The sequence below is a fragment of the Apostichopus japonicus genome, chromosome 10 (genome assembly GCF_037975245.1).
Source record: "Apostichopus japonicus isolate 1M-3 chromosome 10, ASM3797524v1, whole genome shotgun sequence".
Taxonomy (NCBI): Eukaryota; Metazoa; Echinodermata; class Holothuroidea; order Aspidochirotida; family Stichopodidae; genus Apostichopus; species Apostichopus japonicus.
The window spans coordinates 16,462,934-16,487,156 of record NC_092570.1 but is presented as its reverse complement, the minus strand read 5'-3'; the positions used below and the strand labels follow the sequence as shown (position 1 = coordinate 16,487,156).

The 24,223-nt window shown below is 37.3% G+C and overlaps 1 protein-coding gene across 1 annotated transcript; it reads left to right on the top strand.

Moving 5' to 3' along the window:
* The first annotated feature begins 17,778 nt into the window (after positions 1-17,778).
* Positions 17,779-23,957, top strand: LOC139975201 (uncharacterized). The gene is made up of 2 exons (XM_071982895.1): positions 17,779-18,867; positions 23,223-23,957. Exons 1-2 carry the CDS (start codon positions 18,007-18,009, stop codon positions 23,778-23,780), a joined length of 1,419 nt encoding a protein of 472 aa, XP_071838996.1. The 5' UTR covers positions 17,779-18,006; the 3' UTR covers positions 23,781-23,957.
* The last annotated feature ends 266 nt before the right edge of the window (positions 23,958-24,223 follow it).

Here is a 24,223-nt window from a genome sequence, read left to right as displayed (position 1 = left end):
GAAAAAGTTCTTATGCTTATCATATACGCTAAACATAGGCTCCCTGATAATACTATCACACAGAAGACCGTAGTCCATCAAGGTCTTAGTAATCATTAACACGTGGATGTATTGTATTCTTTGGTTAAGCTGGATTTACTTTAACTGAAAAAACACACGCCCAATGATACGATGAACTGAAACGACGTGTTACCTTATTGTGGTTAAGAAATGAACTAAAAATAGGGTAACAAAACATATTTGTCTAATTAGACAGATAGCTTTGGAGCTGTAAAAGGAAACAATCACGAAAAATTAAATAAAACACTAGCTGTTAAGCTTATCACCGTTATGGACAATTTAAAGTGGGTTTTAGGAAGTCCTTTTAAGTGACATTTAATGACTACTAGAGAAATGATATCACACTGTTTTGTCTGTGACTCAAAAGAAAGAGGTCACCGTCACTGCCATCGCCATTGTCATCGTGGTCGTCATAGTCATCGTCGTCGTTATTTCCATCGACGTCATGATCGTTATTTTCATTGTCACCGTCACCGTCACTACCGTCGCATTCACCATCGCCGTCGCCATCGTCATCGACATCGTCATTGCCATGGTCATCTTCACCGTCACCGTCACTACCATCGCCATCGTCATCGCCATTGGCATCGACGTCATTGTCATCGTCATTGTCATCATCACCGTCACTATCATCGCCATTGACATCCATCGCCATTAACATCGTCATTGTCATCGTCACCGTCACTGTCATCGCCATCGCCATTGACAACATCACCGTCACTACCATCGCCATCGCCATTGTCATCGCCATTTACATCGTCATTGTCATCGCCATTGTCATTGACATCGTCACCGTCACTACCATCGTCATCGCCATTGACATCGTCATTGTCATCGTCACCGTCACTGTCATCGCCATCGTCATCGTCACCGTCACTGTCATCGTCTCGTTGTCGTCATCGTTACCGTCTTCGTCATCGACGTGATTATCGCTAATGTCATTGTCACTCTTCTTGTCATCATATATATATATATATATTTATTCAAAGCAGAATGTACTTTATACCAAGAATCACGTTTTCATGCAGTTAAACCCAACCCGAAAAGAAAATGAATCAAATAAACATATTAAATAGAAAAACTGAAAGCTGCAAAGATCTAACTATAAATTTACTTGTAAATGCACCGACGCATGTTGCGCAATTGATGAATGTTCATAATAGGCTACGTATATAACAGCCAGATAGGACAATTTCCTAGTGCTTATACCACTCTGAACTGTCCTCCCATATGATGCTTTAAAGCACTCGTATTGAGAGAACAAACAGTGCCTAACCTTTATCTGATAGAAACGTGATATTCATACTGCTCATACTGACACTACGAGTGCTCCGAAGAGGGATATGAGAGTACATTATCGAAATATTGTCCAACTGGGTGCGTATAGAAGAGTCACCTTTCCTTATCTCATTTCCCTACATGTATTTCAGAGATATTGTACTTCACCCCACATTAGAAATGTGAGGATGCGCGCGCGTATGTGTGTGTGTGTGAGTGCGCGTGCGTGAGTGTTTTACGTGAGTGAGTGAGCGTGTGGGCCGGGTGTGTGTGCGTGTACGCGAGCGTGCATGTGAAAAAGTGTGAAAAAGAAAAAAAAATGTCGCGAACTCCTCATAGAACATAAGCTCTATCAAGTTCAAACTTGGTGGGTAGGTGCCTGACCATGTAAACTCGTGCCTGCGTGATTGATGACGTCATAGGTCAAAGGTCGAGGAACCTTAATTTGTTTAGCCTATTAACAGATATAGTTACCAGATGCATTCAGAAGTAACCTAACAATCACTTCCGTCATGGCGGCGTTCAGATATGCAACTCCATGGATTGCCCTATTGTTTTTTTGTACTGTAATCGCATTTATTGCGGGTCAAGCATCGAGGGAACTCAAAGCAAAACTCGACACGTCTGTTTGCATTTGAAAACAAAACAGCGGTTTGTGTGGGCCTTTGCGTCAGTCACTATAGTCCAGTGCGTAACAATATATTTAGAATCACTGGCAATAAATAGTACAACTACCCTGAAATCAGATAAAAGTCACAATAAACTTAACACCACCCGACTGGAACAAAAAATTGAAGATTTAATCAGAAAGAAAATAGCACAAATAGGCCTTACCCGTGAAAAGATAAAAGATACAAATAGCCCACACATCTTATTGGCTTTTAACAAAATATTTGTACCTTTTGAAAGTCTAAATTTGATCGCTTTAAGCGATAATTATGTGAAGCAATCACTACTTTGACTGCTATACCGACTGCCCCATAAACTTGCTATGGTGACAGTTGGTGGAACTGCTTTTAAAAAAACCTATACGCATACCCATTCTGTTACGTCTTGAAGTAACTTGTTGTTCTAAAAATGGATGTTCTCATGAAATTCTCTTTGGCATTTCTGTTAATGTTTTCTTTTGCACGGATCGGAAAAGCGCAATCGATTATATTTGATTTCGCTGATGCAGACAACAGTGCTATCGTATTTCAGGGAGAGACGAATCTTACCATGCGATGTGAAGTACTCAACAGCCGCAATGCATTTATCGAAATCGTCCTCGGTAGGGAAACGTTAGCAAACAATGACATGGAGGGCTTTGTGGTAGAGTATGTCATACCGGAAGTGACGTTACAGGACAGTGGGCACTACACTTGCCTGGTGACCCGAGATCTCATTGATGGTGGTACCATTACGGAAGGGACGAATTTGGAACTCAAAGTGGATACAACCAGACCAAAATGTATCTTGGATGGTCCTGAAAGAGACTCGTATCGATCCGGAGAAATGTTACTGTTGTCGTGTTATTGCATGGTTATGGACAACTGCCAATGGAGCACTTTCGAGGTAACTGCTAACGAGAGCGAACACATAAATGGACAAGAATCGCTTTCCTTTGGCGTCAAGGTAATTGTGAGGCTGTCAGTAGGGCCTCTGTCGGAATCTGACAACGATACCATCTTCCAATGTGCTTATGGACCTTCCCCATCTGAGCAATGCTCCTTTGGTCCTTTTAACGTTATACCAAAGGAACTGGAATCTACCAATACCGCCGAAAATGACGTAACGAAACCTAACCAATCACCAGGTAGTAGTAGTAGTAAAAGAAGGCCAAACTTTATATTTGTCATCATAATAATAGCAATCAGCGTTCTTCTGTTGGTAACTCTGTTGGGGTTGTCGTTGTTTTTATTAGTTGCGTCTTCTTTGCGAAAGAGGAACGTGAAACCAGGGAATGACAATCTACGGAATGAGGGTGAATACGCAATGATTGAAACAGATTTCAGCGCTCAATCTGAAGTCGCCGCAGGCAAAGAGGGTCAAGCACCTCTGAAAAAGCCAACCAAAATAAAACAAAGTGAAGATGCCTATGAAGTTCCCAGAAAACCGAGACGAGGGGATATGATACCCGATCCACCGGACATAAGTCCATCTAAAACGAGATTACTTCCAGATACACCAAACAAGTAACAGCTTTATGGACCGGTCTCTAGAGGGAGACATTGCGAGGCAGCCTCCTAATTGTGAGGGCAATGTAGATCGAAATTCGAAATTCATTCAGAAGTAGTGAATATCCTCACTAGCTAGCTAGATTACTAACTTTATACTGTACTGAAGGGTGACAGTTTTTTTCTCTTTATCTGATTTTCATACATGAAATCATGGAGCAATGTGTACTTTTAAGATATTTTAAAATATATTTCGTATATAGTCTTGCATATCGATTTTGTTTGGATTGTTCTGGTGGTCTTCGCTGTGTTTTTAAAATGGGCATCTCGTGTAATCATGGCTAGAGCGGTATCCACTGATCATAATCACATTTTGTGCGGAGAAAGGACTGAAAGTTATTTTAAATAAAAGAAAAATAGTACGACCTCATTTTCAATCACAATTTCCATGCAGCTTTCAGGAATAATTATTGTTTGAGGTCACTCTTCATGGCAGTTGTGACGTCATTGGTGGGCGTTAGAACGTAGCTACCACGGAGCCTCTTTACACAACGAAACCCGACTTTCGAAATCCGAATTGTAGGTAATTTTATGTTATTGATAAGTTCGGATTGAACCATTTTATTTTTAATGTAATAACAAAGACAGCCACCACAACTGTAGCCTACCGAAAGCATTTTTCATAACATAGTTTATTACATTAATTTTGTTATAATTTTAAGCACACATTTGTATATTAATAAAGTATTTGTCACACGTCGATTACTATCTATTGTTTTATATTATTGTGATCATAGTATTATTTTTATTATCTGTTATAGGCAGGACCGGAATCTTTACCTTTTGGGGCACGGGCTCAGGGGCTTGATCTGGGGGTCTCAAAGTGTACACGCAAAAAAAAAACAAAAAAAAAACATGATTCATACAGTCGATGCTTTTTTTTAAACTATCATAATTAAATGCAAGTTACACGCAAACACATATTTAAGGGGTATTCAGGTGGCATATATGTTTCTTTGTATATTATGCTGCAAACGGACGTACTTATGTTAAAGGGAGTGAAGACTCGCCCACAAAGAAACGTTTGGTGCCGGTTATCTGACCTAGTTTCGAATTAGGTGTAACAGAAGTGTTAGACACCACCATCGAATCCAGAAAATACACACACAGCTTGCTACCGTCGGTAATTAGACACTAGTGTACAGTCAATACATACAGCTACGGTCAATACCCACAACACAGTGTAAATAGCAGATAAAAGATAACAAGGTATCACGTTTCATTACTGTCTGCATTTTGTAGCGACAAGAAAAAAACCTCACTTGCAAGCAACGAAAAGTTAACTTTTTACCAGAGGGCGGCACGCGGTTTGGGGCGAGTCTTCAATGCCTTTAAGCTTTTACATTCAAGCGAATTTGAAGAGGACGAGAGAAGTAACTGCCCATGCAAAAGCAGGGAGTGGCCATAACAACTTACAGGGTGGGGGGGGGGTCAACCAGCTGATTAAGAGGTGAAGAAATACCTGCAGCTGTGTATCGAAAGACGATGCTGAAAATAGTTTGCGCAAAGAGCTGAAACAGACCACCACCTGGTTTTTCTGTAAGCGTTTGTGGTATATCATAATTGTCACCAATTTTACAGCAACTGTTCAGTGTGCATTGTCAGCAAATTTCAGCGATTCAACTTAAGACATATTTCTTAAAGCAATAGAATAATCATCACAGAATTTAAATCAAGTCAATTACTGATTACTTATTGTTTTTGTTTTAAGCTATTCCATAACAGCATGCAATGACAATTATAGTGGAATTTAAAGTTATACTGTGTATATACGAACAAAGCTTGTAAAATCAAAGTTCAGTTAAACGCACTGTATGTATTTTGTATAGAGCCGTATAACTACGGTCATAGACTGTGCCACCATTTTTACTTACATCTTCGATTTCTATGATGTTCTATTAGTCATCATCGTAACTACAAAGCTTATAGGCTAGTCACTGACAATAAGATATGAAAAGATAAAACAGTGCTAAAAGTTCAACAACATTACTCTAAATGGAAAAACCCTAGCTTTTAAACGTTTTCAAAGCTATCAAAAGAGTACCTATAAGGGTACTGAAAGAGTGCAATCGGCCGTACCAAGGGGGTGGGCGTATACAATAGCTCCTGGCGTATACAATAGCTCCTGGCATGCTAAAGGTGAAATACGCAGTAAGGAATGCTGACTAAGTGCACCAGTAAAGATTGTGATCGCAAAATGTACTTTTTGTCTTTTGAAGGTAGTTTACATCGGCATTAAAAGCCCCGTTGACTTACACACTAAATCACAAAAGTAATGTGGTATCTACGTCTAGATAGAAGTTCTCACTAGCTAAACGCTACCCATCATCGGATAGCTGACAAGTTGGCCTTTCATGGCACCATCAATTTTCCGTATCATGACTGTAGATTTTTTGCTATCCGAGCCTGAAGTTTTTGTTACTTGTAAACAAACCGCCTCACTCAGTAGTAAACAATTTTCGTACGCTGCTCCTGGGAGGCCTAAATTGATCTGAAATTGCCTCAATTGACCAACTTTTGCAGCACATGTACATCCATTCATGCCTTTTAACATGCAAGCCCCAAGAAACCAGATCCTGATATGATAACAGGTCAAAACAAATGTTTTCCTAATGCATTTTGGCACTTTTCCTGAGATAAGAGAACATCCGGGCGGATTGATATAGACTCTAATAGGAGTATGCCACTAATTGTTTAGAAAGTCAGTGACGCATGTTTGCAAACGACAGAGTCAACTTTGACTTGTAGAGGCTCAAAATGTTAAAAGATTTGCTTCAAACAGTGAAAGGCCAAAGATTTGTTATCTGAAAATAATACCGTGTTAATCCAATCTAAAGTATCAAATAAATTGAAGTATTTACCTCTATAGGTTAGCAGATCAAGATGAAAAGAAGGAGAAAAATGTATAGGCCTTTAATATTAATAACTTATCTATCAAATCCCTATCTTCGATTAGCCATGCACGTGTGGTATAGTATGCGTTGTCTGACCTATAGATATTTTAGTTAAATTGAGGGGTAGGCAAGACTAGTCCAAGGGTCAACAACAGGCGCTTTATTGCATGTAGAGATATTAATTGCTCTTTCATTTGATGCTTAAGCATGACGGGTTTTGAGAATATGAAAATTAAAGATTTGGCAGAAACTGACACAATTGTAAACATCTATTGCATTTGAAGCCGTTTGAAGCTGTTACCATGGTTCCTTTTAACCGTACGCTAGGCAATTGATAACCTGTTATAATGTCTATACGACTATGCTATAGGGCTCATTGGACGTATAAACTATGGGCTTAGTCTATTCGCACATCTATGAAATCAGCGAACCTCCCCCCTCCCCCTCCCCTTCCCCCTCACCCCATTTCGTTTAGCCAACATGAGACGGGGTTATGTAAACATATACTTGCATGCATACAGTGAAGTAAGTTGACGTTTCCATTTAGTTAGGAGCTCACACTGAAAGAGATAGCTGGACGAACAGTTAAAAATCTGTACTAAGACTATTAGGGATTTATAATCTCCGTAGAGTCCCTGAACTCATATCAGAAAAAATTCCCCTATGACAAGTTAAGCCTAAATATTTTAAATGGTACGGCAAGGAACGGATCATTAACCTGCACTGAAACCCAGTAAAAGAGGGCCAATTGTTTGTGAAAATCCAAATCGTGGGACGAACATGGTAACACATTGTTACAGCCTTTTTATTCAAGGAAATGGGCAGAGAAAGTATCGTGCGATTGGTGATAGGAGGCTAGAGTTTCTTCATTCTGAAAGAGGAAAGAGACAACCTGGGTGAGAGCGAACTGTGAAGAACACTACATGTAAGAACTGCTGAGCTGTCATCAACACAGTTAAGAAATATCCGAGACACAGTTTAAAGTCCAAAGGACTACCCACTAGTTTCTACTGTTGAAAATTGAGATCTTGAAATGTGTCAATATAACATTTAACTTGAATGACAAGATATTTTCTTTAATTTTACGTCTAAATCAAATACAAAGATGCTTATTGTGTCACGTTTTCATAATTCGCAATATATTCTTAACATAAACGACCGCGAGAATCATAACACTTTGACATCACACAGGTTGTTGTCGTTTCTTGTTATCTTTCTTTCGTTTTTTTTTCTTGTGGAAGGTAAGACGTCGATGAAGGTTTGTAGCTAATTCAGAGTTCCATATGCTTTGTAAATAGTTGTAGCTTGTGTGCGAAGACTTTTCTCGAGGAGCGGTCGAATTCTAAGCATAGATTTATAGATACCGTGGTATCGAAAAATCTTTCACAAAGCAATGCAAGTTCAGTAAACAAATGTTCGAAAATAGTCTTAACAAAATGAGCGAGATGTTTCAATCTAAAGCAGGGTTTCCCTAACCCCCCCCCCCCACGAGCCCCCCTGTGGATGTCAGAGTTGTCCTCGAACCTCCAACTTTTTGAGACACGATCTGAGTCATTATTATACTATAATACGCATAACAGTGCTTCGTAAAAGATCAAGTTCATAGTGTAATATTGTAATGAAAAATAAAACAAGTGATGAACAAATATTTACTTGGAAACTTCAAGATCAGATCAGCTCTTTATTTTCACGACGTACTGTCATGCGTACACCAACTACACCTGTGTCTGTTTCATAATTAAGTTATTTATCACATGCACGGTACGGTACTACTATGGCAACAAATGCGTATGGACTAACGCGAACAGAGTTTGTCGATAGGTAAGACTTTTGTACATTACTAAATTATATGATACAGTATATCAGATTTTAGTTCAACAAAAAGTACTCTAGTTTTGACTTTCAGAAACGTCTCACGAACCCCCTGGGATGAGCTCACGCACCCCCTGGGGGTTCATGCACCCCAGTTAGGGAACCCCTGATCTAAAGGGATTGCAAACTCGATTTTACGTGAAATATTTTTCATTATTTTTTTCATTTCGTCGATTGGATAAGCACAAATCGTATGCGAACTAGCGGATGACGAATATAAGTTGTCTTCGTTGATGACACTGCTATTATAAGGTGTTATTATAGTAGTTTAACTGTTGGAACGGTTACTATCTGAGGATCAAACTGGAAATGAGCTTATTGAAAATAATCAAACAATACATGCATAGTACAGAATCAACAATATGGAATTTAGGTGATCGTGGTGTGTACATTAACACATTAACATTTACACATTAACAGCGAATTCATTATCACTAACACTTTCGATTACACTGTAGATTTGTCCGACTTTCTGTTTTCTAAGAGATATAGCCTGAGTATCTGAGTCACTGACCATACGTGGCATAATATGAGAAGGCTATGTATAAACATGCATGTTTTGTTCTAAGAGCCAGACGTATTAACCACTCATTCCTAATGCATTTGCTTTTACTGATTCAGATTCAGACGAAGTAGATTAAATAGCTTATTTTGTTTACACTACACCACAGATACAATAATGCACTTTAATAAGTAAGCCACTAAATCCAATGTACTTTCACTGACAATTGTTTTTGGTGTACGTAACGTCTGTGCATGAAGGCATCCATCACCCTACTGTACGTCTAGTTTGTAAAGTTGTGTCTACCTTCCTTTACCACTTTACTACTCACAGAAAATCAATTCTACGTATTACTTGGGCACATACTTTCGATAAAAGTACTACAGAAAAAGCAATGACGAGTAAGACTGATCTACTCCTATGTATTCCTTAAAATCATGTATCTGTATCTTTTTTGTTTGAATGCGAGAATTATAAAACATTTAAACGTTGCCTCACATGACTGTATACAAGCAATTATTGTGAAATGTATGCAGTTGGCTTTATATACATAAATCTTTGTAGTTTTTATTCTGGTTACAGTGTGTTGATAGGATACCTTAGTTCAACGTGTTCATTCAGATATATAACTTCTATGTCAATATACAGCCAGAGGGGGAAAGGCGTATTCGGCGCGCCAAGGGAGTGAATATAAAGTCCTCGTATTCGTATTCATTGCTAGCTAAGCTCGGTACGGGCGGGGAAGGGGTTGAGATGGGCGGGGGAGGGGAGGGGTTGAGATGGGATGCATAATGAGCTCAATTGGCTCAAATGTCAAGTCTGAGCTGGATTGTTGTACACATTGCGTCAACATAACAGCAGGCCTATATTAACCCTTCATGTATTTTTAAGGCAATGCGATTGAAGACGGCCCGGGAATTTCGCATGTATACAATCAAACTATAGTTGCCGAATCCTTCCTTCTTAATTACGTTAAATTTACAATAGTTGTAAGAATCCGAACATCTGCGTAAATATCAAAATAAAGTAGAGCTGGTAGGCTAAAATAATCATTTCAGGGAAATATATACTTAGAAAGTGAGTTACGATACGTTTTTTGCCATGATTTTAATTTGATTAGTAGTTTCGATCTACCTAGAAATGCGTGCTGTACCTATATTGGCTTCAAAATAGATACAAGTACATAACTATTAACGAAAAAAACATACATCATTATGCAGTGCATAAGCCATTTCTCCGCTGACCCCTCCTCAAAAAAAGGGAGAAGAGAAGAACAAAACAATTTCATCGGTGCATGCCGAAGAACAATATTTGATCAATGATATCTTTGATGTCATAAATGGAAAGCTGGGGTTCGTATAAAAGGTTACGTTTTACACTTCACTTGACATCATTACCATATTAAGAATGAATATTTAAAAAAAAAAATTCTATTCTTCTATTGTGTGAGGAGTGACATGTTACACCAATCTTCATGCCTGCTAGGCAGGGTGGCTGCAATCACTGCAGCACTTCCTACATACAACTCGACATGGCAAAAAGAACATATAGCAAACTGCGTTCGACTCGTTTAGTCCTATACACATTGTACAAGTGCATTCGCCAAATACTAAGTGACGGTTGTATTTGTCAGGAAGACTGCCCAGGGGATTAGACAAAGTAGAGAAGACACAAAGTGAAGAAGTTTTGGAAACTATATTTCCTCTAGAAAGGGGCAGTGTGGAAAAGAGAAAGATGTATCAATTAGAAAGTTTGAGAAGAACAATTTTCTTGGAAGTGATAGTGATATACATTTTCATTACCTCGTTGGGAAAAGCACAAGTAATGTTCGAATTAATAGACGGCGAGTATAACGAAGTGGTTTTCGTTGGTGAGACAGATATTACTTTACGGTGTTCTTATAATGGCAATTTAAATGTTGAAACAGTGACGATCATGGATCAAAATGGAAATACCGTAATTGAAGAAACAAACACGATTTTGGCCGAGTACAGAATCAATACTGTGGCGATCAGCGATGGTGGTATGTACAAATGTAACGTAACATACACGTGTATGGATGGAAGAGAGGTAACGGAGGTAGCGACTCTCGATCTAAATGTTACAGATGATACGAGTCCTCGATGTTTTCGTAATGGTACAGTGGGGGAGCCCTACAAACCTGGTGATTGGATATTGTTGTCATGTTACTGCAGCTGTAGAGAGCTGGATATGTGTTTATGGTCATCCACAGTACTAGGCAGTGAACGAGCAGAGATTTTGTCACCACTCGATGAAATGATGAACTATACAGGAAAGTCGATTAGAAGAGTTATAGTACATTACACATCATCTACTGATCCTAATACTAGGTATGATTGTTTCAGGGGAGAGGCATCAACACTTCGATGTGAAATCGGACCAGAGAGTGAATCATCTAATGATATCATTGTTAACTCAATAGAAACAGTGACGCCTCCAGATGTTTGTTCATCTTCAACTACAGAAGGTACATCAGGCGATGGAATCATCTTAGAGAAGACGACTGTCAAGGTTACAACTAAAGATACACCTACAATTGGTGATTCTAGTTCGCAGAATAACGATAATCCCTTTGTTATTGTAATAGTAATTGGTGTCAGTGCAGCTGGTCTCTTAGCAGTCGTGGTTGTTTTTCTTATTGTTTTTATTTTTTGCGGAGGAAGAAAAAAGGCGAACCGTAAAGTGAAAGATGATAAAAGGGCGAATGATAATAACAAAACTGACTACATTAATGGGACTCATTTAAATGGAGCTTACCAACAACCAAGTCCTGAAGGTATTGCAAATGATGTTAGCCACACGTACGATTCCCCGCCTATGAAGGGAAGTGATGTCATATCTCTACCCGACGACAATTACGCAAAGGTAGATAAAGCTAAGCCATCTCAAATAAGCTCGATTGGCACTCATGATAAAAGTAATATGGCTCGGGCTGTTGGCAGTGATTTTCAAGGTAGACCGATTCCTTTAGAGAATCGAGAAGCCATTGTTGATGATAAATCTGACGAGGAGGATAATTTCAGTATGCTCTATGCAAAAATAGACAAGACCAAACGGAAAAGCAACGTCCCTGGCAATAGACCAGTATCTACAACTCCGTATGCTATGGTAGATATAAACAACTAGCAACATTTGACACATCAATTATCGATAGCATTTCGAGTTGTGAAGATTTGTGTGTTAGTATAGGCCTCGCTTAGAACAACTCGTATAGTCAGCATGTAATTCGTGCGCGATGTTCTTTGAGTTTAGTACACTTGAATTTCTTCCCTTTGTCTGTTCATTGCATGGTTATAGTTTAGTTACCAACAGCGGTCAATAATACTATGTCAGTTGGTAGGTACTTAATAAAATAAAAACTATCCAGTCACGCTGTCCAAATTCATTGCATATGGGTATAGTTTAACGTGTCATAGTATACGTCATAGATGAGGCCATCAAACAATTTAACTCTTCGAAGATCTCTATGAAGCCTTTCATATCTTTCGAAATACTAAACGCTATCCTCGTCAGGATAACTGGCCATTCACGGTACCTTCAAGTTTGCGTATCATGATATCCTCGTAGAGGCATTATCAAGTAGTAGGTAATGATTTGGAAAAAAATAATGCGAAAATGATCTTTCCCTTTATTTACCACTGACGGGTTGTGCTGGAAAGAGAAGTTAAGTTCAGCGTAAGGGTAGTTGTAACTGTTCTTAATGAAGTATGCGATATGTCAACGAGGAACTGTTCCTCTTATGGTTTTGAAAGTAGTTAAGACAGAACTGTACAGTTCTCTACATTTTAACAACACATTTTTACCACCATGTTGTCTACTGTAGTATTTCAAAGTATATTCTTTGACCCGGTAATTGCTGAGTCTACATTTTTCGGAAATTCCAAAGCAACGGCTGAATGAATATGGTGTTTTGCCTTTTGTGTCACAGGCCAATATGAACAAAATAATGGTAATACGAGTCAGTATTTGCATACATCCAGCTAAACTAAAGTTTAACGACGGTAATAGGGAATATATATTTATTGACACAATAACTAGCTGCTCTTGGTGTGTAAGGATGGCAACAGAGTGTGAAAAGCAAAAGGACAAGGCAAGTCAGTATTATTAGATTTGCCTCCGATTGTCAGATTATTGCCCGACATGACAATCGCTAAAGCGGATTTGAAAATGGTTTCTTTTTTATTCCGACTCTTGAAAGTACTCATAGATATTGAGCAATAAGTTGTTTAATGAGAGTGGCAGTAAAAAATATTGTTCCCAAAGTCGAATATTGGCGACGACTATTCGACATTCTAGGATTACAAAATTTTAAACATTATGTAGACAAACAATTACGTCAAATTACGAAATGAAGCATATAAATTTAGATTCCGTCTCTTGAAAGTACTCATAGATATTGAGCAATAAGTTGTTAAATGAGAGTGGTAGTAATAGTATGTTCCCAAATTCGAATATAAGTGACGACTATTCGACATTCTAGCTTTGGGTAAATATTATGTAGACAAACAGTTACGTCAAATTAAGAAATGAAAGTACATATAAATATATTGAAACAAGTTTTACTTAAGCCACGGTGTATTTATCTGAATAATAAACCCTCCAGACCCGACAACTATTTAAACAAATTCTTCTGTAATCAATATTTTTTCCACGAACTCCTTTAGTCTAGTCGAAACACTTTCCTTCAAATTCATCAGCTTGTATATTTCATATCAAACGAGCAACAATTTGTAAAAGAAATCAAAATAATATCTTTGAGGTCTACAATGAACATTGTCAAATCCTAAATAGAAATATTTACATAATATGTGCACAAATGTCATTCATTTTCAGTATATATCTTAGGGTAGGAAGTGCAGTCGCATTTTATTTTCCTCTGCGCGTTAATATAAGTCTCATTGCAAAGTAAGTGATAATATACTTAAAATTTTACTTATCCCCGGTTAGTGCTTTCCATGAGTAATTGTAAACAACGACCAAACAAAAGTAGTTTGCTATATAGACTTATTTTCAGCGGACAAATTCAGGTAATAACTTTCAATCTACAAGGGACCAAATGTTAAAGAAGAGGAGAATAATCCAGTTCCATGTTTTGTTTATAATACGTCTTGTTTTATTAATGCGTGGATGTTCATCGGCAATGTGATTAATGATTCTGAAATGAATACAACAATTTGTACATGTCTACAGAGTGTTTCTTCTGAAATGTATATATGATGAAAGTGTGTTATAGTGATGATAAGACTGCATGAAATTCATTGGAATATAAAATGTTTGCTGAGCCTTCTGTCGATTTGATTTTGATTTTCAGAACCATAGAATGGGAATATGGTGGTGGAATTTTCCGCTATAATAATGGTATTGCCGTCACATTGATAAATTACCATACTACTTTTAATTACTGCATGATCGCAATGTTCATACAACCCAAGAAGTATCTAGTTTTCTTGGTTTTGCTATATCGATCAACAAAAACTATACAATCTGTGAAGTTGCTATTTTGATAAAAGGTATTTCATATTAAGCATTATTAATTAATCTAAAACAAAATATAAAATAAGCTTAATGAATTGTTCCACCGTTTTTTTCAGAATACAGATCAACAATTTAAATTAAAAAGGATTACCAATAGTATCTTTTAATTGTCAAAAGCAGTTGTTTCAATCGATTCGATGCTTATGTGATTATAATTGTAAGAGAAATATAAGAAGAGAAATCTATAAATATTGATTTATTAAAACACAGAACCTTTATTTATACCGAACCCGTAAATACGTTTATCTCGTTTATGTCTCTTTATGTTAGTGACCATTCTTATGTATAAGCGCAGGTTATATCAAAGACGAATATGGCTTAATTCTTATCTTTAACCTTTGGAAATAATGAAACATTTTGAATATTTCGTGTTTGCTTTGTAAAGTATTAATCTAGTATACTTCTATAAATAAATGTATAAAGGGATGATCTAACTGCATGCCACTGTAAATATGTTTTTTTTTCTGGGATAAATAAAGCTTTCTAGATAACAAGAACTGTCTTGAAACCATTCTGATTTATAAATATCTTCAGTATTGACCCCAAATTTAGCCCCCCCCCCCCCACACACACACACAAGTAGGGATGACATTTTACTTCAAATCGCTTCAAATCGCTTCAAATGTGCCTTTTGAACCATCTTTGCAAGGTATACTTACTAGTCAAACACATGGACAGTTGTTTAGGCTTATATAGGCTATATGTAGGCTATATATATATATACATACATACATACATACATACATACATACATACATACATACATACATATATATATAGGCTATATATATATATATATATATTTATATAGCCATATATATATATATAGGCCATACATATATATAGGCTATATATATAGACTATATATAGGCTACATATATGTGTGTGTTTACATATATATATATATATATATATATATATATATATATATATATATATATATATATATATAGCATCCATAGCAGTATAGTTCTCAATATAATTGGAGCAGAGCTAAAATGATATATGTATAAACATGCTATTCCATAGCGTTGTAATTCAGAGTTTCACGCACACATTGAGTTCTTTCACTGCGGCGATCATCAGGCAACTGAATCTTGCAATGACGTCTATTTCCTGATTGGGAAGAGTTCCATATCGAAAAATTGTGAGGTGAAACATGGTGAGGCTAATTAAGGTCAGTGAAGACAATGTGTAAATTTAGTAGCACAACAGTACTTTATTAGGCTTTAGTCGGGATACTCTCTAATAAATACAACCAAATACACTACGCACTAATAACTACGTTTTGTTTTGCGTTGTTTGCTTTTTCTTTAATTCCTCTGTACAATGTGTTTTCTACCTGGGTTGATTTTTTTTCTTCAAGTTTTATGGAGTGAAACTGTTCGACAAGCCCCTCGGTTTTTTTTAAGTTATACTTCCCTCTCGTTCATTGCCATCTTCATATTATTTCGTTATTTCTGCACTTGTACTATTTAATGTTGTAGGGGAACATAAACGAAACGAGACGAAAGTACACGGTGACTCTAGTAGCTTGTATTAGAAGTTGTTTAACAAAGAATTCTTTATCACTAACACATTCAATGACACTGCAGATTTGTCCGACTTTCTGTTTGTTGAGTCACTGACCATGCGTGGCATAATGTGAGAATGCTATGTAATAAACATGCATGTTTTGTTCTAAGAGCCACATGTTTTAACCACTCATTCCTAACGCATTTGGTTAATTTACTGAATACGACATTCAGACGAAGTAGATTAAATAGCTAATAAGTTTCTTTACACTACACCACAACACAGGTATAGCTACAGCGCCGCGCTTGTAGCTGTACACTATAATTGCTGCGTTTATAGCGTAAACAATGTGTGTAGTTACGCCCCAAAACCAATACGTTTTTCGAAATAGCCCCACCGCATGAGAAATGATTTACTAATTTTGTTCTACGCGCCAAAACCGACAATATTCGTTAGTCCTTATGTGGATACTCGCCTATCGCCACATCAGGACTAACGAACTGCGCTATTCCTTATTTAAATACTCGAATCGCCACATAAGGACTAACGAACTGCGTTAGTCCCTATGTGGCGATATGCGAATCCCCACGTAAGGACTTACGAATTGGTATTGGCGTTCCTTTATGTGGCAGTGTTAGGATCGCATGATTAATATAATGTTCTTCGTCATTATGTGGAGGTGCTATTAGTTCCAAAAAAGGACTTAAAGTGTTCTTGGTCATTATGCAGCGATAACTTTGAATTCATATAATGACTTAGGTTTACGTATTTGTTTGTGTGCATTTTTGTCGGTTTTGGCGTACCATACACCACAGATATAGAAATGTAATGCATTTTAATAAGTAAGCCATTTAATCCAGAGTGTACTTTCATTGACTATTGTTTTCGGTTGTACGTTACGTCTGTGCATGGAGGCATCCATCACCCTACGTCTGATTTTGAAAAGATGTGTCTACCTTCTTTTGCCACTTTATCTCACAGAAAACCAATTCTACTTTACGTATTGCATCGACACACATTTTCTATAAAAATACTACAGAAAAAGCAATGACGAATAAAGACTGATCTACTCCTATGCTTTCTTTAAAATCATTTATCTGTATCTTATTTTTGAATGCAAGGATTATAACGCTGTTAAAAGTTCTCTCACATGACTGTATGCGATTTTTCTGAAATGTATGCAGTTCGCTATGTATACAGAAGTCTTTATAGTTCTTGGTTACAGTCTGTTGAGAGCATATTTTTGTTCAATTTGATCATTCTGATATCTAACCTATTTGCCAAAATACAACCAGGGAAAAAAGGCGTATTCGGCTCGCCAACGGAGTGAATAGTCTTCGTATTCATTGCTAAGCTCGGTACAACACCAATTTTTTCGAAGATCAATAACATAAAGGTGAGTATCGGGAAGGGGGAAGGGCTGGGTGGGCGGGGGAATGAAGGGATGGAGATGGGATGCATAATGAGTTAAATTTTGCTCAAATGTCAAGTCTGAGCTGGATTGCTGTACACATTGCGTCAACATAACAGGAGGCCGTTATTAATCCTTTATGTAAATTTAGGCAACGCGGTTGAAGACGGCGCGGGAAATTTTGCATCACATTACTTTTCACATAAAAAATACATCATAAACAGTGCATAAGCCCCCCCTCCCCCCCCCCTCCAAGGAATTTCATCGGTGCATGCCGAAGAACAATATTTTATCTATGATATCTTTGATGGCCTAACTGGGAAGCTGGGGTTCGTATAAACGAGTTCGTTTTACACTTCACCTGACATCATACACCATATTACGAAATAGTATATAAAAAAGAAATGTCTATTGTGTGAGGAGTGAAGTGTTACACCAATCTTCATGCATGCTGAGCTGAGTTGCTGCAATCACTGCAGCACTTCCTACATACAACTCGACATGGCAAGAAGAACATAAAGCAAACGGCGTTCGACTCGTTTAGTCCTATACACATTGTACAAGTGCATTCGCCAAACACTAAGTGACGGTTGTATCTGTCAGGGAGACTTCCCAGGGGATTAGACAAAGTAGAGAAGAGACAAAGTGAAGAACTTTTGGAAACTATATTTCTTCTAAAAAGGGGTAGTGGAAAGGAGAAAGATGTATCAATTACAAGGATTGAGGAGAACAATTTGCTTTGAAGTGATCATGATATACATTTCAATTTCCTCGTTGGGAAAATCACAAGTAATGTTCGAATTAATGGATGGCGAGTATAACGAAGTAGTTTTCGTTGGTGAGACGGATATTACGTTAAGGTGTTCTTATACTGGCGATTTAACTATTGAAACAGTGACGATTATGGATCAAAATGGAAATAACGTAATTGAAGAAATAAAAACGATTTATGCCGAGTACAGAATCAATAGTGTGGCGATGAGCGATGGTGGTATGTACAAATGTAACGTAAGATTTACATGTATGGATAGAAGAGAGGTAACGGAGGTAGCGACTCTCGATCTAAATGTTAAATATGATAATAGTCCTCAATGTGTTCGTAATGGTACCGTTGGGGAGCCCTACAAACCTGGTGATTGGATATTGTTGTCATGTTACTGTAGAGAGATGGATACGTGTTCTTGGACATCCACAGTAGTAAACAGTGGAAATACAGCTCATTTTTTACCACTCAATGAAATGGTGATCCATAAAGGAAAGGCAATTAGGAAAGTTAAAGTACACTACACATCATCTACTGATCCTAATACTAGATATGATTGTTTCAGTGGATCGGCATCGACAAGTCGATGTGCGATCGCACCAGAGAGTGAATCATCTAACGATATCATTATTAACACAATGGAAACAGTGACGTCAACGGACGTTTGCTCACCTCCAACTTCAGAATCAATGTCAACGGAAAGAATATTCGTGGACTCAACTACTTCGAATGTAACTGAAATGAGCGATTCCCAAAACAGGTTCATCGTCATTGGAGTCAGTTTAGTTAGTCTATTGGTGCACAGAAAATCTGCTTACTCGTCTGTTAGTAAGATGTTATACCTTTAATGAGTAGGGATGCACCTCAACTCGTAGTGCGACTCTTATTTCACAAAATATGCGCATACATGTACTTGCAAATTTTAATCAGTACTGAAAATACATGGGGCAATGTGTACAGATGCTAGACGCCGAATTGTAAGGTAGTCAACTAATTGATCTAATTCGTAAACTGACTCATGCATTGAGTTTCGATACTTCCTTAATGCTTACAATAAACGATGTGAACGATGTTACTCATCGTGAGTAGATTAAGAATGTTGTAGTTGGTCGAAATACTAACGTGACACGTACATTTACAGATTGTTTCCAAGTATTAAGAGTGATCAACTAGTGATTCTACAACTCTACATAGCGATCATAGCGATTAAACTACACGCCTCGTAATTGTGCGAACTGCCTTTCGTAGAAGTACTGCCCATGCCATTCAGTTAGTACTATGTAGTACCAGAGCGACGCAACGACCAAGACATGCACGATAAGACACAACTGCTCCTTCTAATTTATGGACATATTTGTTGATATTTTGGAAAATCAAGGTAAGTTGTCATGTGTTTTGTTTAGTACTATGATGTATGTTATTTTTAGGTAGTTAAAATCAATATTTTCTAATTTTGATGCAATTATATCACATTATTCTGAACATCTTACTGATCATTAGCGGGAGAGGCCTCGTGTTAAACTCTGCGGTTAGCCTAACGTATTGAGTCATGGTTCAACTACAACGTTGTTAACCCAACACAAAGCTTTTGCACTGATATGCCTGATTTTGGAACCAGTCATTTCGTCCAAACAAAGTCAGCTTACAACAAACAGCCCAACTAGTGTAGCAAAGTTAGTATTATTGCGGAAATACACGGCAACAACCGAATTTCGCCTTTCCAAATAGTCAAAGGTAATGGCGGAAAAATATTACTAACAACATGATCATCACATGACTACTGGCGTACTGTATGCTATGGAAGCAATCTCCATAGGCCTAAGCAATTTACGTTTAGTTTGAGGTTTCCTTTGCACTGCAGCAATGCACTGCATTGAACGTATGTAGGATCCAAGTGCATATTATAAGTGATTCTGTAATAAGCCCGCCAGCTTAGGCCTACACGTACTGCCCAAGTTATAAAAGTAGTATGTGAAAGTATTGGACACATTATTATGATGTGATTGGTGTGGTAACTACTGTGGCTTGAACAATGTAGTCAGCGTTACCAGCGGCATATGCCCAAAAAACGCTAGATTTGCAAAAGTAAAATACCAGAAAACGCTAGATATAGATTTTCATGAACATATGTAATGTAGCCTATTACCTTCCATCACAAGTTGCACTTAATCATATGATAGACAGTTTTATGATTATTTTAACAAATTTCAAGTCATAATTGCTCAGGACCATAACAAAACAACTGTAGAATCAACAAAATTACAACTAATTCAGACGAAATTTAACTGCAAGAAACGATTATCGTCTCAATCCGCGGTAAGGCTGTGTACGTATAAACTCACACAATAGCCCACAGTTCCGCTCCTCACATTTTCTACATGCACACGTGCTGCACATGTACTGGTAGTGGTACGGACTGGTTTGATACAGTAAACTTTTTATGTGCAGTGGTGTACGGAGTAGTATAATTAGTACAACACATGTAGCAACAGCAAACCACAGGGAAATTTGAACAGCTGATATAACCTTTTCAAGCCTGCGCAGTATGTTAATCGTGCAAGCAGACTTATGAAAATAAATCGTTCTAAAATGTTAATGTTAATATGAATCATCTGGATTGATGAGTGTACAGCTTTAACCATAGACTTACCCTAGTAAATAAGGTACACATACAGGTCAGTGTTCAAGTGTAATTGAGTACTGTAAGATACATGTACTATGTACAGGCCTGTGTTTCTAGATTATAGTGGCTGTTTTATATTATTGGCATAGACATGTGGTGCACATGGTGTACTACACATCAAGGTGCCTAATTTGACAGCCACTTTGAATTTAAAAAACCTGCTTGCCTTTTCTTGCAAATCCAGACAATCATTTGTGTCCTTATCTTGTCATGATAAATATATTTCACTACAGTTACCAACAAAGAGTCACTGACTTCGAAGATTTCCTTAGGAGGATTTCCTTGCTAACTAAACCTGGCCTCCTGTTCAACACTAATGAACTGTTTCTGTTAAATTGCACATTATGAAAGCACTTGAATTAGAGTTTAACTTTCCATGGTAGTGCCTTTGCTTTGTTTAATGCAAAACATTTTTATGCCTCTCATTTTCAAACAGGTGCTGTACTTCAAGGGCAAGCAAGATTTCTTCACATTAAAGTTGGTACATTCTTAATTGGCCTCCCTGATTTGATTGAAAATTTTAGCTGGAAGAGTCCATTGTGACAATACTGAAATACTTTCTAAAGTCTTCAACTAAGAATGGCTTCTTCTTCTTTCAGTCTTACTGATTCAGAAAATGTGTACACACAGCATTTAGGCATCTTCAGATGCTGCCATTGTAGATATGAGAGCAGAACTCGAATTAAACTTCTTAACCATCTTCAAATGGTCCACTCAGGAGAACAGAACTTCAGAGTTTTCTGTGGAATTAATCATTGTGAAGCCTCATATAGTATTGTCAATTCTCTAAAAAAACATATAAGAAGGAAACATGGCAAGAACTATCTCCACACCAGTGGTTCAGAAAGATTGACAACGTCGGGCCTCTGTCCTCAGCGCCATGTCTCATTGGATCAGGACCGAATCACCTAAGTGCAAAACACATTCAGATTAAGGCGGAGAACAAAGTTGTGTGTGAAGTAGACTCAATCATGGAAGGGTTTGAATGCTTGATTGTCGCCTTTTATACATTCAACATCAGCTTCCCAAAGAAAAGTAAGAAGACTTTATTTTTCCTGGATTTGTTATTGGGCTTTAAATCCAAAAAGATCCCAAGATCTGTTGCAACTTTCGTAACAAAATATAAAGACTTTTAATGTTTATATGATGCAAAGCTTTGCTACCTGAGGATTTTTATCTTTTTGTGTTCGTTACGTTTACATTTTTGTTGCACACTGTTGCAATATTTCTTGCCTTAATTAGATCACTTATGTACTTGTCGAGAGAAGACATTTCTATTTGTTTTGACGTAGAATGGGGACTTTTTCTGAATTTTGGATAATCAGAAGAAATCTCTTTGTGGGATAACAGGATGGAAAGCTCAAAGCATGTTCAGAGATTCATTGCAAAGGAAGAGGTCGGTATTTGTGTGATTTGTCATGGTGGTTAAATTATACCATCAAAATAAAGCAAGGGCTGGTTTACATAGAGACCAGCATTAGTGTTTCAGTCTGAGCTTGCCTGATTTGATCGCGAAAGTAAAGATACGTCAAGGCCAGAATTAATTGATTTTTTTAAGCTTGATTGATTACCAAATGATTAGCATTACTGATTCAACCGTTCCAAAATACATATAAGTTTTCTGTTATTGCATTTGTTTAAATCAAAAGCTAACAGTATCACATTGCAGGATGTGCATACTTAAAGAAATCAGTGTTTTAAACATTTTGTTCTGTGTTTTGTTCATGGTTGTTTATTTATCTGTATTAGTCATTTATCTGTGTTTCTTGTATTTCACCTAATTCAGTTTATAGGGTTTGTCCTTGCAAATGTGTCGGTGAGGTCTCATTGAGTTTAAGTGAATAAAGTAGCTGTTTTTAAAGTAAAAGTTGCCAAAAAACTTTAGAGACCTATTGCAATATTTATAAGAACCTAAGAAGATGGATTTTGTCAACTGACTTTACCACAGTAGCAGTTGTGTTTCTCTCGAAGTTAATCGTAATTTCTCATGCATTTTGCTGCTTGATTATTGTCAGAGGTTTAGTATGTCATGGGGAAGTACAGCATCAGTTTATTATCATATGTATCTTAAGAACTTCATTATCAAAAACATGGTATTTGTGTTTTGAGATGTTGGAATATGAAAGTGTTCTTTACAAGTTCAATAAAAAGAGAAATAAACTCCAAATTTCTGTTTGTTATCATCGCTCATCTGTGTATATCTACTAACTACCATATCAGTACTATAAATATGTATTAGTAAGTTTACATGCCTTACCATGTAATGTTACTACTTTGGTTAGTGAAATCAGGGACAACACTAAAAGCAGTACTTTCACTATCAGCCTAGTAATTGTAAACATTTAAACTAGTAAATCAACTCCTCCGAATCAGTATCTTTACTCAATACCGGCAAGTATAAGTACTACCACGGATAGTAAAATCAGGGATCTAAGTTTACTCGCATTTGTGAGTACTTGTGTTTTCTGTGTGGTCTTTGTCGTCGTTTTAATTGTTTACTGTTTTTGCAGGGAAACAAATAAGCCAAACTGTAGAGTGAAAAAAGATGATAAGAAGACGAAAGACACCACTCCGAATGATAAAGACGAATCTGACTACAATACGCCATATTACAACCATACCTACCAACGCACAATTACTGATGTTTTCAGAGATAATAACGTAACGTATGACGACATTAATGATAATAGTCACGCATACGATTCTCCATCGATGCAAATGATGGATGTAGTGGAAACATCTCTACCTGATGACAACTACAGAAAAGTAGACAGTCCTAAGCAATCGCAACGGCATGTTGTTAAGATCGGAAGCTCGCGTGGACGCCATGACGAAAGCAAAACGGTTCGTAGTGTTGAAAGCCAATCGATTCCTTCAGAGAACCGAGAACCCATTCTTGATACTAATGTCGACAAAGAGAAACTTAATATGCCTTACTATACAGTAAACGAGTCTGAATGGGATAGTAGCCTCCCTGGTAAAATATCAGTTTCTACCACAGAGTACGCTATGGTAAATAAAGATAACTAGCTACATGTGGCCTATCTTATGGAATCATCAATAATATTTGGAGATCGGATGTTGTGTTTTCTCAAGGCTGCTTGATGAATATAGTCATAACATTATCAGCGTGTAATTAGTAAACAATGTTCTGTTAAGATGACTTCTTTAACAGCTTAATTTGTTGATTCTTAGCAAGTCTTTTCCAGTTAAAAAAACATACTACATAGCATGCACATTTGCAATATGCGATTCACGTGGTTCATTTTTGATTCAGGGAGTTGTCACAACGCCCTGTTCGAATCAGTGCCCTCAATTCTTTATGACCCCAATTATTGAAACATTACTGCCAGTCATGATTTTAAATGAAAAATTGATGCCCACATGCCTTAGTCTGTTTTATTTCACTAGCAACCGGTTTTTGATAGTGAGAACCTGTATCATCTACTGCATTTGCTCAGACCAGGAACTCA

Excerpts from the sequence above, each read along its gene's own strand:
- LOC139975201 (XM_071982895.1), top strand. The coding sequence starts at position 18,007 with ATGTATCAATTACAAGGATTGAGGAGAACAATTTGCTTTGAAGTGATC. Across the intron at positions 18,868-23,222 it reads GTTTAGTTAGTCTATTGGTG|GTCTTTGTCGTCGTTTTAAT; the intron begins CACAGAAAATCT and ends GTTTTCTGTGTG.